The sequence below is a fragment of the Podarcis erhardii genome, assembly GCF_964252035.2.
Source record: "Podarcis erhardii genome assembly, chromosome: 3".
NCBI lineage: Eukaryota > Metazoa > Chordata > Lepidosauria > Squamata > Lacertidae > Podarcis > Podarcis erhardii.
This window is the reverse complement of record NC_138507.1, coordinates 83,462,460-83,477,520: the sequence shown is the minus strand read 5'-3', so window position 1 is coordinate 83,477,520 and position 15,061 is coordinate 83,462,460. Positions and strand designations below refer to the sequence as shown.

Sequence of the window (15,061 nt, the reverse complement as noted above, 5' to 3'; positions counted from 1 at the left end):
GTGGAATTCAACATTGCACTAAGGTTCCATCAATGCAAGTAGTTCTGCCTGGCAGACAGAACAATCTCCCTGCCCCTCCGGTGTGTTTGTGCAGATCTTGTCCTCCAAAACTGATTTTCCAGCACAATCAATGTGCATAAAAAGGTAAAGGTAAAGGTACCCCTGCCCGTACGGGCCAGTCTTGACAGACTCTGGGGTTGGTGCGCCCATTTCACTCAAGAGGCCGGGGGCCAGCGCTGTCCGGGGACACTTCCGGGTCACGTGGCCAGCGTGACAAAGCTGCATCTGGCGAGCCAGCGCAGCACACGGAAACGCCGTTTACCATCCCGCAAGTAAGCGGTCCCTATTTATCTACTTGCACCCGGGGGTGCTTTCGAACTGCTAGGTTGGCAGGCGCTGGGACCGAGCAGCGGGACCGCACCCCGCCGCGGGGATTCGAACCGCCGACCTTTCGATCGGCAAGCCCTAGGCGCTGAGGCTTTTACCCACAGCGCCACCCGCATCAATGTGCATAGCACAGCCCAAAAGAGTGAGCAAAGCTCTTGCATTAATATAAGCAGCTCTGCTGCCACCTAAAGCATTGGCCCTTGTCCATATGGATCATTCCTGACAATAAGGCAACAACAGTTAAGACAAAATTATGGGTGGCGTTACTGGCACACTATGGCTGTAATCCTAAACACACTTAACAGTTATTTCTTTAGTAGGATATATAGCTTCCCACCCCTGCAATATACTTCCCAGTGTGGTTAACAAAGGGTGCTTCCAGATGGATGGTTAGGGTTCTCCTGGTGCATGCAAGTTTCTTTCAGGAACCAAAGGATGCCATTGGCAACAAAATAAGAGCCTGCATTCTCACCCCATCCCATATAATCGGAAATGAACCTTTCTGTGGGAATCCAATAAGTGGATATATGAATGCCAGAAACCTGTTTCATATCTTACTTGATGCACTTTCAAATTCTAGAGCACATTCTTAAGCTCTATAATGCTTGTCACACAGAGTTCCCAAAGAATACCAAAAGAAGAAAGGATGCACTCTGCTATAATTACATAAAGAGACAAGGAGCTACTTAATGGAATGGTTTCAGGCTGCTTTTCTCCTCCTACAGGGCCTCGGGTGTTGCAATGTCATTTCCAAGTGATTTTTCCCCTGAGAAAGCACCCAGCTCAGCCAATATTGTGTAATTCATATTTTCATAAAATGGGACAGTTCCAAGTCAGAAGCTCAATTGGGTACATAGTGTACAAGTTCCTGTGATTCAGAATTGCTAGGTCCTCCAATATATCGTTATAGTGCAACGATTGGTTATGCAGAACCAAGTCTGTCTCTTGAAAGGGAATGTGACAAGACCGAGACAGCCTACAAGAGTAAAGCATGGCCAAGAAAAAGCCGCGTTTTGTGGAAAATATAGACAATATTTTAGCTACAACTCAAACTAAGGAGAATGAGGAGCTGCTGTTTACATTCAGAGGAGTGCTGTATCCAAAACGCCTTTGTAGTCTTGAGACCTTTGAAGCAGTGGCAGCCATGGAAGCGAGAAAGGACGATAGGCTGATTGCTGCTTATCCAAAATGTGGTGAGTATCCAGCTTTTAATGGAATTAAAGAGGAATGGATTGGGTTACCAATTGCTATCTGATCACATACGATTCATATGTTTATTTCCCCCATGTAACCTGGATTTACAGTTTCCATGTTTTGTTGTGCTTTTCATAAACGGGGATTTTGAATGCAAAACCTGCAAACCTGAGCAGCTGACTCCACAATGAATAATAAGCTGTCGTGTGGAAGTGCCATCAAATAAAGTTTGAACAAGGAAACCAGTGTTTATTTGATACCCAAAATGAACTGAAATGAGTCCCAGGTGAATACATTTTGGGGTGCCTGGATTCACACCTCACTTAGTGGCTGAGCACCCCACAACAGTCATGAGCAGCGACTCAAGGCCCTCTTTTATGTGGAGAGGAGATGTGTGCCTCATAAGTCCTTGGTTACAACCCATCCTCCATGTTATTCAGTGAGGCCTCTGAAATGAAAAGGATAGTCTCTTCCAAAGCCAGGCAGCATGTTACCAACAGCAGGTGGGGAGGAGGCTGCGGCAAGGCTGGGCTGGGGCCAAGTGGGGAGGAAGCTGTCTCACATAAGAAGAGGGAATAAAAGACTGCAGTTTCCAGGGCCAGCCAAGGGGCTTGCATGGTGGCAACAGCCATTTAATCTGGATTTATCATTTCCATGTTTTGTTGTGCTTATCAGAAATGGTAAATGGGGATTTTGGATGCCGTTGAAAACCTGCATGCATGAGCACCTGCGTGCACAATGAATAAGCTGTCATTTGAAAGTACCTTCTGTTGCAATTTGACAAACAAACCTTGCATGGTGTCTATGGCTTTGTTGTGACACTTGGTGTGGTCTTGTGACCCTCTGGTTGAAAATCTGTGATTAAAGTTGACTGGCATACATGAACATAACTTTGCATTTGGTTGCGTAACTTAAGCTCCAGCAAACCATATATGTCTTAATTGCTTTTATGTTGTAGGTACTAACTGGATGCTCAAAATAGTAAATGACTTGATAGCTGTGATTCCAAGTTACAAGGACTTACCACCACTAGAAAACTGCCCAATACTTGAATTTGGACCGCCCACAAAACTTCAGGTTGGCATGATTTCCAAGTTACTCTAGCAAATGATCAGTGCTTACATGTGCCACACAGAAGGCGGACACTTTACAGCTATTATATGTGATTGTGTAACATACATAAGAGATAGAGTTAGATTTGTTGAACATTGAAGCCAATTTTCAATAAACACAGAAAATATACTTCATTTATATCAGCTTTTAATATATCTCTTTTCATTAAAAATCAATTTACAAATGGAAAGCAAAATAGAATATACGTGTCATCCTATGTTCCTCAGAGGACATAACCATTTACTTGATGGAGGTGCTTCTCAAAAACAGTGAATTATCCCTAAAATCTGTACTTTTTGCATTTCATTTCCCCCTGACACCACTTTTTATGGCCACACCACTCAAGCCTGTATACTGTAAATATAATTGCAACTCAGGATAACAATGTATCTGATTCTCATGCTAAAATCTGTTAGTTTTTAAGGTGTGATAGGGAAGTTTTTTGGGGGAACGCGGATGGTGCTGTGGTCTAAACCACAGAACCTAGGACTTGCCGATCAGAAGGTTGGCGGTTCAAATCCCCATGACGGGGTGAGCTCCCATTGCTTGGTCCCTGCTCCTGCCAACCTAGCAGTTTGAAAGCATGTCAAAGTGCAAATAGATAAACAGGTACCGCTCTGGTGGGAAGGTAAACGGCGTTTCCGTGCGCTGCTCTGGTTCGCCAGAAGCTGCTTAGTCATGCTGGCCACATGACCTGGAAACCACATGACCGGCCAATAAAGCGAGATGAGCGCCGCAACCCCAGAGTCGGCCACGACTGGACCTAATGGTCAGGGGTCCCTTTACCTTTTTAGGCAAGTTTTTAATGTTTGATGTTTTATTGTGTTTTTAATATTCTGTTGGGAGCCACCCAGTGTGGCTGGGGAAACCCAGCTAGATGGGTCAGGTATAAATAAATGATGATGATGAGTCATCATTTTTGCTGTGAAAGGCTAACTCAGCTATTCCACTGGGAATCCTTGCTACTAATATTCCTGTGCTTCCATGAAGAGGGGAGATGACTTTAATAAGTTTATGAGGTAAAATGGGGGTAGGAGTGAGTATTTAGAATCATAGATTTGTATAATTGTAGTAGTAGTACTACTACTCCAAACCCATTGTTTACTTAGTTGTTTTCTATTTTTATCATGTAACTCAAAGTACTAATCCCCCCCCCCAATTATATGAATCAATAAAAAGGAGGAAATAACAACTTCCCTAGATCCTGAAATGACAACAACAGATCAACATTCTTTTAATTCTCATTCCAGGAGCTGGAAAAGCAGCCTTCTCCGCGTATTATTTCTACACATCTCCATTATGATAACATTCCCAAATCTTTTATTGAGAAAAAGGTGAAGGTAAGTGACTAGGCTCCTATGAGATATTGAAGGAGTCTCCTAAAACCTGTGTGAGAGGCTCTCTCCCAGAGCCCAGCAAGCAAGACTGAGAGCATAACAGCTCTCTGCCTTGCATGGGGGCCAATGGCCTGCTTGATGCTCCAGCCCTGGAAGGTTTGGGGTGTTTACACATTTCTGGGGTTCTGAGGTTCTGGGGTTGTTGTGGCTACACAAGATTTCAGGTTCACGTGCAATTCTCGGAACCTAACCCCTGCGCAAGTTGCTAGTCAACTGTAGTTCATATCACCGGATGACATAACTTGCTTTAAGCAACAAAATCTAATATCTCTTTCTTTCTTTTTAAATAGATGCTGGTCGTTTTCCGAAATCCCAAAGATGCTGCTGTATCCTATTACCATTTTTACATCAAAAACCCTGTTCTTCCAGATGTCGGTTCTTGGGATGATTTTTTTCCAAAGTTCATGAGTGGCGAAGGTATATCATATTAGAAGTTCTCACTTTTTGTATTTCTGAAACTTCCCACAAAGTATTTGTGCACAATGTCTTTTCAGATGAAAGGGAAACGAGTTTCAAATGAGCAGGGCTCTTGATTGCAAGAAAAAGCCCACAGTCGATGTTTCTTTTACTCAGATTTGCATCATCAATTGATAATGAGATTGTGTTGTTGTTATTATTATTATTTATTAGATTATATATTGCCCTTCATCAAAAGGTTTTAGGGAGGTTCATATTTAATAAAAAACTGGAATCTTACAGTGGCACAGAGGGCTATTGCCTACCACAAAGGAGGAACCCAGTTAATCTGAAGGAGTTTTAGAGCTCAGACCCATGTTTCTAATTTCTGATTAGTCAATGCTGAACATACTTATGCAGGATTTCCCCCATGACATCAGGACTTCTGCAGCAATCATGTCATTTGTTTTAAGAGCTTAACAAATGGCAAATTCTAAATAGTCACAACCACCTTTGTTTTTTGACCTGTCCATTTCAAGAGATACACGCACATTGGTCTCAAGAACTGGACAACTTAGAAATAGTCAACCACCTCAGCAAGCAAAACTCTGGCTGCACCTGCTCTCTTCTGCATGTATAATATCCCTTTTCTTGAGACATTTTATACCAGCCCTTTAGTATAATAGGTATAGATGACCCTCATGTCCCTTTCCAATTCTACAATTGCATGGTTCAATCATAAGAATGAATATTATGTTCATTTATATGAGCAGCAACGGTTTTTAAAAGCCTTGCAGACAAGCCACATATGGTAAAAGACACCCCTCACCCTTCTTTCTATTCCCTTAGTGGCCTAGGCACCTATAGAAGTTCAGTGGCAGCATCTCTTTCATATGCAGAAGGTTCCAGGTTTAATCCTCAGCACCTCCAGGTTCGCTTGTGGAAGAGCCCGTCCGAAACCCTGCCAGTTCACGGCCAGTCATAAATGCCAAAGTGAATTTAGGCCTCCTTTCAATTTCTGATGATTTGTGTACAGATTTTACATGTCATGAAAATAGCTCCAGTGTCGGGTTAAAGTGAATGAATGAAGTGCTGTACCTTGGTTCTCGAACAGAATCCATTCCAGAAGTCCGTTCGATTTCTGAAAACGTTCACAAACCAAAGAACGGCTTCCGATTGGCTGCAGGAGCTTCTTTCACTCAATCAGAAGCCGTGCTGGACGTTCGACTTACAAAAAATGTTCGCAAACTGGAACACTCGCTTACGGGTTTGCGGCGTTCGGGAGTCAAAACGTTCGAGTCACAAGGCGTTCGAGAACCAAGGTACAACTGTATTCTGATGTCATCCCCCCCCCCTCCATGCTTTGAAATATGCTGTTTGCATTTTATTTCAGTTTGCTGGAAATCCTACTTTGACTATATCCTTGCTTGGGACAAACATGTGGATGAAGAAAATGTAATGATCATCACATATGAAGAGCTGAAAGAAGTGAGCATTCTTAGAAACTGTGATAATGATTTCACTTTTCTTCTGTTATGGCTACTATTAAGTATGAGTATTTTATTCTATATGTATATTTCTCTTTTGTTAGAAGGTTTGGATATTTAAATGTCTTAAATTTTTTTTTTTTAAAAAAAATATGGCCCTGCACTTGATTAAATACTAAGCACACCACTATGCCAGTGTGATTAAGTTTTGTGGTGTAAACTCTTTTTGCATATTGATAGGCTTGCACTTAATTTATTTTTGGTTTTTTATCGTTTATTTGGGACTTTGAATAACTAAGTTTATTTTTTAATTAAAAGGAATATGGCTGATTGAATATATGACACACTGGAAATGGAAAAGATCGGTAGCAGATATTTGAAAAAAGAAATGCTTTTCAAGAATCTAAGTTACAGAAGCAAATAGAAAATTAAATGATGGTACCTTCGCTGTGGCGGGAGGCAGGTGGCGCTGTGGGTTAAACCACAGAGCCTAGGACTTGCCGATCAGAAGGTTGGCGGTTCGAATCCCCGCGACGGGGTGAGCTCCTGTTGTTTGGTCCCAGCTCCTGCCAACCTAGCAGTTTGAAAGAACGTCAAAGTGCAAGTAGATAAATAGGTACCGCTCTGGTGGGAAGGTAAACGGCGTTTCCGTGCGCTGCTCTGGTTTGCCAGAAGCGGCTTAGTCATGCTGGCCACATCACCCGGAAGCTGTACGCCGGCTCCCTCAGCCAATAAAGTGAGATGAGCGCTGCAACCCCAGAGTCGGTCACAACTGGACCTAATGGTCAGGGGTCCCTTTACCTTTACCTTCGCTGTGACAATGTTTCTACGTTTCCTTTCACACTGCACTTCTTTTGCTAATATCAGATGTACCTCTTTAGGAAGCTATAGCACATACATTTATGAATATATTTATTTAGATGTTTAGCCTGCCCAATTATTGAGTCTTAGGGCTCTACCTTTGTACCAAATATATTTATGAAATCATAACTAACTTTACTGTTATTTTCCAGAATCTTCACGAAGGAGTGAAGCGCATAGCTGAATTTTATGAGCTGCCTCTGTCTAATGAAATGATTAAGTCTGTTGCAGAGAGCTCTACGTTCCAAGCAATGAGCAGTAAATCTGAAGAAACACATGGTCGGTTTGCTCCTGTCCTTTTCAGGAAAGGTACTGCAGTACTGTATTGATTTTATGCCACTCGTTTGCACTGAATTCTCTTTCTTCCAGTAACACAAGCGCCCTCTAGCGGTGCCATTTATGGGGGGGGGGGGACAACTAAACATTATACAGTATTTTGTCAATACAGTGGTACCTCAGGTTACACATGCTTCACGTTACATACGGTTCAGGTTACAGACTCCACTAACCCAGAAATAGTACTTGGGTTAAGAACTTTGCTTCAGGATGAGAACAGAAATCGTGCTCCGGCGGCGCGGCAGCAGCCGCAGGAGGCCCCATTAGCTAATGTGGTGCTTCAGGTTAAGAACAGTTTTAGGTTAAGAACAGACCTCCAGAATGAATTAAGTACTTAACCCAAGGTACCACTGTATCTTGAAAATAGTTTTGCTCCATTTCCCTCTTCCTCACTCCCATCCCACATATAGAACCAAAGTTCAAAAACACTGAGAACCCCTATAAAGCCTCTGTAAGACCATTCTGCAATAATTAGAACAAGGAAGTCTTCTGGTCCAGAAGAGTTTGCACATGTCATATTTTAAATAGGCCAAATTAGTCTGCAAAAGTAGAAGTTACTTGTGCTGTGACATCACAGTTTTCTGCATTCTCTCCTATTTATTATTATTATTATTATTATTATTATTATTATTATTATTATTATTATTTATACCCTGCCCATCTGGCTGTGTTTTCCCAGCCACTCTGGGCGGCTTCCCACAAAACACTAAAATACAATAACCTATTAAACATTAAAAGCTTCCAACTATGTAGAGTACGAGGCATAAAAACCATGAGTCCAGGGCAGCTCATGTTTTATTATGTCAATAATCAAACAAGACAACTAAAACTGTGAATGGTGGTCTAAGTGATCTGGGAGTTGGGGATCTTATTGAACTTGAAAGGTTCTAGGTGGACAAGCACAGGATTGCACAGTGGGATAGATGCAATTCAGTGGGGCTTATTTCCAAGTAGGTTGGGATAGAAATAATGCCTAAGTGTTATGACTGTAAACAGATTAGCCACAGTAGAGTTTGCACATGCCATGTTTTAAATAGGCCAAATCAGCTGTTTGTAACAAAGCAGCTTCTGCAAAAGTGGAAGTTACCTGTGCCACGACATCACAGTTTTCTGCATTGTCTCCTGCCAATAATTGCCAGTTATGTGGAATAAGAAGCATAAAAGCCATGAGCCGAGGGCAGCAAATAATGAAACAGTACAGTTAAGAAAAAAAAAGCAGTTTAAAACAACTTAAAACAGTTTTTAAAAAATTCTAATCACAGTGGACTGCACTCCACGATCTGCATCCGGTTCAGGAATGTGTGACGTTTGCCAGAATTAATAATGTTAGCACTTGGGTGAGGCTTGGAAATTACAATATTTGGGTCAAGGAACACAGAACAAAGCAGATCCAGGGATGGAACTGGAGCCAGTGGCATAGCATGGGGGCCCCATAGAGGCAGTTGCCCTGGGTGCAAAATTCTTAGGAGCCCAAAATTTCCACTTTTCGCTCATCTGAGCTCTTGAAGCTGCTGAACCGCAGCTGCACCTCAGAGAGAGAAGCCACTCAGCATCCTCCTTCCCTGGTGTGCCCCCCCCCGCCATTCCCCTACAGCCACAGGAACCTGATTCTGCCTCAGAACTGAAGCTGTGTGGCGGCGGCAGCACCTGCATGGTGTTTAAGGTGGCATGGAAGGAATCCCCTTTTTTAAACTTCCTCTTCTCTTCTCGCACCCCTTGTAGAGGCAGGTCACCACTCACCCCCAACACCTCTCCCCCCCCCCCACTCTCTGGCCATCCCTCTGCACCGCAGCTAAAAAAAGCCGCTCTGCGCTTTTGCCAGTGAAGCACCACAACTCCAGAACTTTGTGTGCCCCCTTAAGAGAGCCTAGTTCACTTAATAAACCCGCCCACATATTGAGGGATGTGTGGGGTATGCTGCTGCCTTGTCCAGGTGCTAGTAATCCATAGTACGCCATTGGCTGGAGCTCAGAACCAAATAGTTTTCAGAGAATCTAGAGGCTGGGTGGCTTGGGGCAGCTCCAGGCAGGGAGATGGTTACAAAACTGTCCATTATCTAAGAGTAACAAGGTTAACCAAGGTGAGGAAACCGGTCTTTCCAACTAACCTAAAGGAGAAATATTAAACTGCCAACACCCAATCTAATACACCCCTTAGCCTTTGCTTCTCTCAAAGATATTCTGCAAGGCAGCTGTGGTTTAGGATCAGAGTTTTCTCCTAGATGGGCTACCTTCCCAGGTTGACAAACCCAATCTGCCTCTCACTTCCTTCTACAGCGCATGCAGAAACCGCCACCTTGACCATTGGACCCACTGTTGGTCGCATCTGCTTATATACCTCACAGTTGTTTCTGTCACTCGCTGTTGACATCTCCAGATAGCCCCAATCTGATGCATGTTAGTAATGTCTTTCCTTGGTTACACCCAAGCAAGTGTGCCTGGGGTTGCAGGATGAGACAGATGACAATACATTCACTTGTTTCAACATTCAGAAACCATAAAACTGTTATCTAAATCTCTATACAGGAAGGCATAAAGAGTGAGATTCATTTTTCATTGTTTCTTTATAGGTGCTGTGGGTGACTGGAAGACTTTGTTCACTGAAGCTCAGAGCCAGGAAATGGATGCAAAATTTGAAGAGTGCTTAGCAGGAACTAAACTGGGTGCAAAGCTAAAATATGACCAATATTGTAAATTTTAAAACCTTGGATTTGGAGGTTATTATCTGAAGCCTTTCTGTTAAGAATAAAATAATGTTTAAGTGCTAGATACATTTATGCACGGGGGAAAAATGTTCTCAGTCTTTTTTGCTTTCAGGTCATGTACTCAAATTATAACATACTAAATGGGAAGAACATGAAGATGTGCTATGAAATAATTTTGCGGCAGTGATCTCTTCTATTCTTTAATGACTATGTCCTATTTCATATCCTATTCTTCTCACTCCTACTGTGGAGCCAAAACCCACTGACCCATGTTGATGTACAATTCTGCTGAATTAGTTGAAACTGCTTTGGCCCTTTTCATATTTGTAGCGCTCACAGTCAGTGGCGGAGCTTCATGCTTTGGCACCGGGGGACGGAGAGCAGGCAGGGCGGGGCTGGCGAGCATCCTGGGGGCGGGGCACGCCGCCTGCGGGGCCTTGGTGCCCAGTGCAGGCTGGGCGATGGCACCCTGCTAGGATCGCGCTGCCAGGGGTGGTGCGCTCCCCCCGCACTCTTCTTCTTCCGGCAGTGCTCACACTCACCTATTCAGTTGCTGCATTACCCAACTCCTTAAATGTTTACTTTTATAAACTCCTTCCTGTGTATATGGAGCCATAGGAAAGCTACATACATCTGTTGCATCCCCCCCATATGTTTGTTGTTGTTGTTGTTTAGTCATCTAGTTGTGTCCGACTCTTTGTGACCCCATGGCCAGGCACTCCTGTCTTCCACTGCCTCCTGCAGTTTGGTCAAACTCATGCTGGTAGCTTTGAGAACACTGTCCAACCATCTCGTCCTCTGTCGTCCCCTTCTCCTTGTGCCCTCAATCTTTCCCAACATCAGGGTCTTTTCCAGGGAGTCTTCTCTTCTCATGAGGTGGCCAAAGTATTGGAGCCTCAGCTTCACGATCTGTCCTTCCAGTGAGCACTCAGGGCTGATTTCCTTCAGAATTGATAGGTTTGATCTTCTTGCAGTCCATGGGACTCTCAAGAGTCTCCTCCAGCACCATAATTCAAAAGCATCAATTCTTCAGTGATCAGCCTTCTTTATGGTCCAGCTCTCACTTGTAGGGATGATTGCGGAGTGGGGTTCGGAGGGAGCACATTTCCCCACCCGCAGGCAGCCTCAGCCTGCCTGCACGTGTGACCTTGGGGTGCGGAGCACACACACCCCTCACAGACAAAGCCACGGCTGTCTGAACAACATTGCCTCGGTCTACCCTTTTGCGGTCTCAGTAGTCTGCGGTGCCCTGTCTGTAACCGTTGTCTCTGAGACCTTTTGTCTCTTTCGTCATACACTGTCCAGGCACTACGTTACAGCCGCATCTGTTCCAATTCTACAGACAGAGACTCTCACCTAAGAGATCTACAGCAAACCTTTTTAGAACTAAAATACCCAACAGATGAAGTTAGACAACAGATCAACAGAGCCAGACTGATACCCAGAGAGAACTTGCTGCAAGACAGACCCAAAAAAGAAAATAACAGAACACCTCTAGTCATCACATACAGCTCCCAAGTTAAAACAGTACAACGCATCATCAGAGATCTACAACCTCTCCTGGACAATGACAGTTCTCTTTCTCAAGCTCTGGGAGGAAGACCTTTCATTGCCTACAGACAGCCACCCAGTCTTAAACAACTCCTAACCCACAATAATACTACAACCAGACCTAACACGGACACTGGCACCAGAGCCTGCAATAAACCCAGATGCCAACTTTGCTGCCACATACACCCGGACAACACCATTACTGGCCCCAACAACATCACACATACCATCTCGGGACTATTTAATTGCTCATCGTCTAACATTGTGTATGCCATCAAATGCCAACAGTGTCCTTCAGCTCTCTATATTGGACAAACAGGCCAGACCTTACGCCAAAGAATAAACGGACATAAATCGGACATCAGGAATCACAAGACAGAGAAACCAGTAGGAGAACACTTCAATCTCCCAGGACATTCTATACAAGATCTCAAAGTAGCTGTTTTACTACAAAGGAATTTCAGAAATAGACTGGAAAGAGAAGCTGCTGAATTACAACTTATCACCAAACTTAAAACCATGGAGAAACCTGGCCTGAACAAAGACCTTGGATTCTTATCTCATTATACATGACAAAGCCATTTTTCACCTTTTCACCCCTTGCTTCCTCCTGTAAGACCTATTGCAGTCGTTAAGAGTCGTCAACAGGCTCATCACAGCTATCTGCCAATCACCCATTCCTACCACCCTTCTGAGTAATACCCCTCCCCACCTTCTCTATATAGAAGGGTCTGGAAACTTCTGTTTCAGTGTATCTGAAGAAGTGTGCATGCACACGAAAGCTCATACCAAGAACTGACTTAGTTGGTCTTTAAGGTGCTACTGGAAGGAATTTTTTTTGTTTTGACTATGGCAGACCAACACGGCTACCTATCTGTTAATATAAACTTATATAAGGATAATTACAAGAAGAAGTGGAAGGAAATTAAAAAAAGAATTAGAGACTTGGGGAAAATTGAATTTGTCCCTGTGGGGGAGAATATCCACAGTTAAAATGATGGTTTTGCCAAAGATGATTTTTATGTTCCAAACAATACCTATAATTAGAGGCGTAAAGTGTTTTAAGGAATGGCAGAAAGACCTTGCCAAGTTTATTTGGCAAGGGAAAAAACCACACATAAAATTTAAGCTACTAAAGAGTTGAAGGAAAAAGGAGGCTTTGCGGTCCCTGACCTTAAACTGTACTTTGAGGCAGCGAGCTGGACATGGATTAAGGACTGGATATTAATTAAAAACACGGAAGTCCTAGATCTGGAGGGATGGGATATTGTGTACGGGTGGCATGGCTACATAGGCTATGACAAGGTTAAATCCCACAAAGCATTTTTAAATCATATTGTGAGAAGGGCATTATATGAAGTATGGGAGAGGAGTAAAAAATCAGTAGTAACCAAAACACCATGGTGGCTGTCACCGATGGAATCTATGTCGGTTCATAGATTAAATATGAACAGCGATTGGTTAACATACAAGGATTTAGTAGAGGAAATAAGTAGTGATCCGAAAATAAAGGACCTAAGAGAATTGAAACAGAAGGGAATAACCTGGCTGGAGTACTATCAACTAAAAGCCGCCCTTGAAAAGGATAAAAGAACCAAAGGATTTGACAAAAAAATATCCTATCTGGAGAAGGATATTTTATATAATAATCAAAAGACACTTTCAAAAATGTACAAACTACTTTTGAATTGGCAAAGAAAGGAGGAGGATATCAAAGAAATTACAGTAAAATGGGAGAGGGACCAGGGACATACGATCAAACCCAATATTTAGAATGAATTATGGACTAAAACTATAAAATTCACAGCTTGTTTCCTTATAAGGAAAATCTTATGAAAATGTACTATAGGTGGTACCTAACCCCTGTAAAATTTGCAAAAATAAATCAATCAAACAAGTGCTGGTGATGTAAGGAACAGATAGGAACATACTACCATATGTGGTGGTCCTGTCTAGAGATACAAAGATTTTGGAACATGATTTATGAAGAGATAAAGAGATTGATAAAAACTACATTTAGCAAGAAACTGGAAAATTTTTTACTAGGAATGGTTTCAGATAATATTCCAAAAAATAAAACCAGGCTATTTATGTATGCAACGTCAGCAGCAAGGGTTATAGTGGCAAAACACTGGAAAGATAAAAATACACCCACTAAAGAGGAATGCGTAGTCAAATTGTGCGAGTACTTGGAGCTCACAAAGCTGACAGGTGCAATAAGAGATAAACCTAAAAAAATGGTGAAAGAAGAATGGGAATGTTTAAATAATTATTTAGGGGACAAGGGCCCAACAAGAAAGACCTGGTTATGTTTAGAATGATACCGCATGGAGAAATGCTCCCTGATAATGCCAATCAGTTGCATTGATTTCAATGGGTCTTATTCCTATGTAAGTGTACATTAGGATTGCAGCCATAGATTACTGTTCATTATCATTTATTAGAATAATCAGAAGGAATGTTCAGACATCATGCTGAGTCAGGCTTGCTGGCTTATTGTTCAGGCTTGAACAGCATGTTGATGCCTGGTACCTGATTGCTCCTCTTTTGCTGTGCCCCTGGGACAAGTGGGACAAACACAGCTGATAGACACCATTAAGCTTGGAGGGCTTACTGCATTAAGCTTTCCAGGGCTCCAGAAAGAGGTTGCTTGAAGCTAGAGCTCAGTTGGAATATCTGAATCTATCCCCTAGCACTGGGAATCTCTGAATTACCCTCTCTTCCCAACATGCCACAAGGGTAGAGGGAATGTCAGTGACTTTCAAGGGAAAAGAACTCAAGAAAATGTGAGCAGGCTTCAGCAGCATAGGCAGGGCCTCATCTCAGAAGGCACCCCACCCCTGCTGAATGTGATGCAGACTCTGAAAGAGCTAGATTTAATCTTGGGTACTTGTTGTACTCAAACCTAGGATTATGGTTTGTTAATCCCTTTAAAAGCTTCATTTGTTAATCCCTAAAAAGCCTTGTTAGGTAAGCCGCCAACAAACGCCTGATTTAAAGGTATGATAAATGATAATGTTGCTTTATCACATAAGCCATAATGCTTGCACCTGCAAGACAACCTCAGAAAGCCCAGATTCGCTTACACTAGTAGTTAGAACAGCTTGTGGATAGGATGCTCATAAACAGGACAGCAGGTAAAGAACTTGCTTACACCTGTAACTGGGACAACTAGTGGTCAGGATGTGGCTCAGTTGCTTTCGCTGGTGAAACAAGACTATTGAGGGGTCCTTTCAAGGGGTTCAGCTTCTTAAGGAAGACTGGACCTTCGGAGAGAGCGTACCTTTGAAGGCTCAAACCACTCGGGAAATGAACAGAGACCAGACCAGGATATACAAAAGCAAAGTGGCTATAAGCCTGGTCTTTATTAAAGCTGTTGCAACAGGGTGCTCCCCACACACGCAGGAGAGAGGAGAAGGACCCCGAGCCATGCATGCAAGCCCTTATATAAATATACTCGGAGTTGAGTGTGGATTTCATGATCTTTATTCAGCTCATAGTAGTGAGGCATGTCAGTTCCCCTGAAATGTCTGTTTTATATACCGGTACATTATTTACACAATAAGCCCCACGTGAAAAGAGTTAAGAGCCTCTGACATAAGATCTCCAGGTTGATGGACTGTATGGAGTGGACG

General features: G+C 42.9%; 1 protein-coding gene across 1 annotated transcript; it reads left to right on the top strand.

Annotated features, from left to right (window-relative positions):
• Positions 1-1,286: 1,286 nt before the first annotated feature.
• Positions 1,287-9,984, top strand: LOC309338723 (sulfotransferase 6B1-like). Its single transcript, XM_081856044.1, has 7 exons — positions 1,287-1,580; positions 2,540-2,658; positions 3,945-4,034; positions 4,382-4,508; positions 5,881-5,975; positions 6,988-7,144; positions 9,741-9,984. Exons 1-7 carry the CDS (start codon positions 1,379-1,381, stop codon positions 9,869-9,871), a joined length of 921 nt encoding a protein of 306 aa, XP_081712170.1. The 5' UTR covers positions 1,287-1,378; the 3' UTR covers positions 9,872-9,984.
• Positions 9,985-15,061: the final 5,077 nt, after the last annotated feature.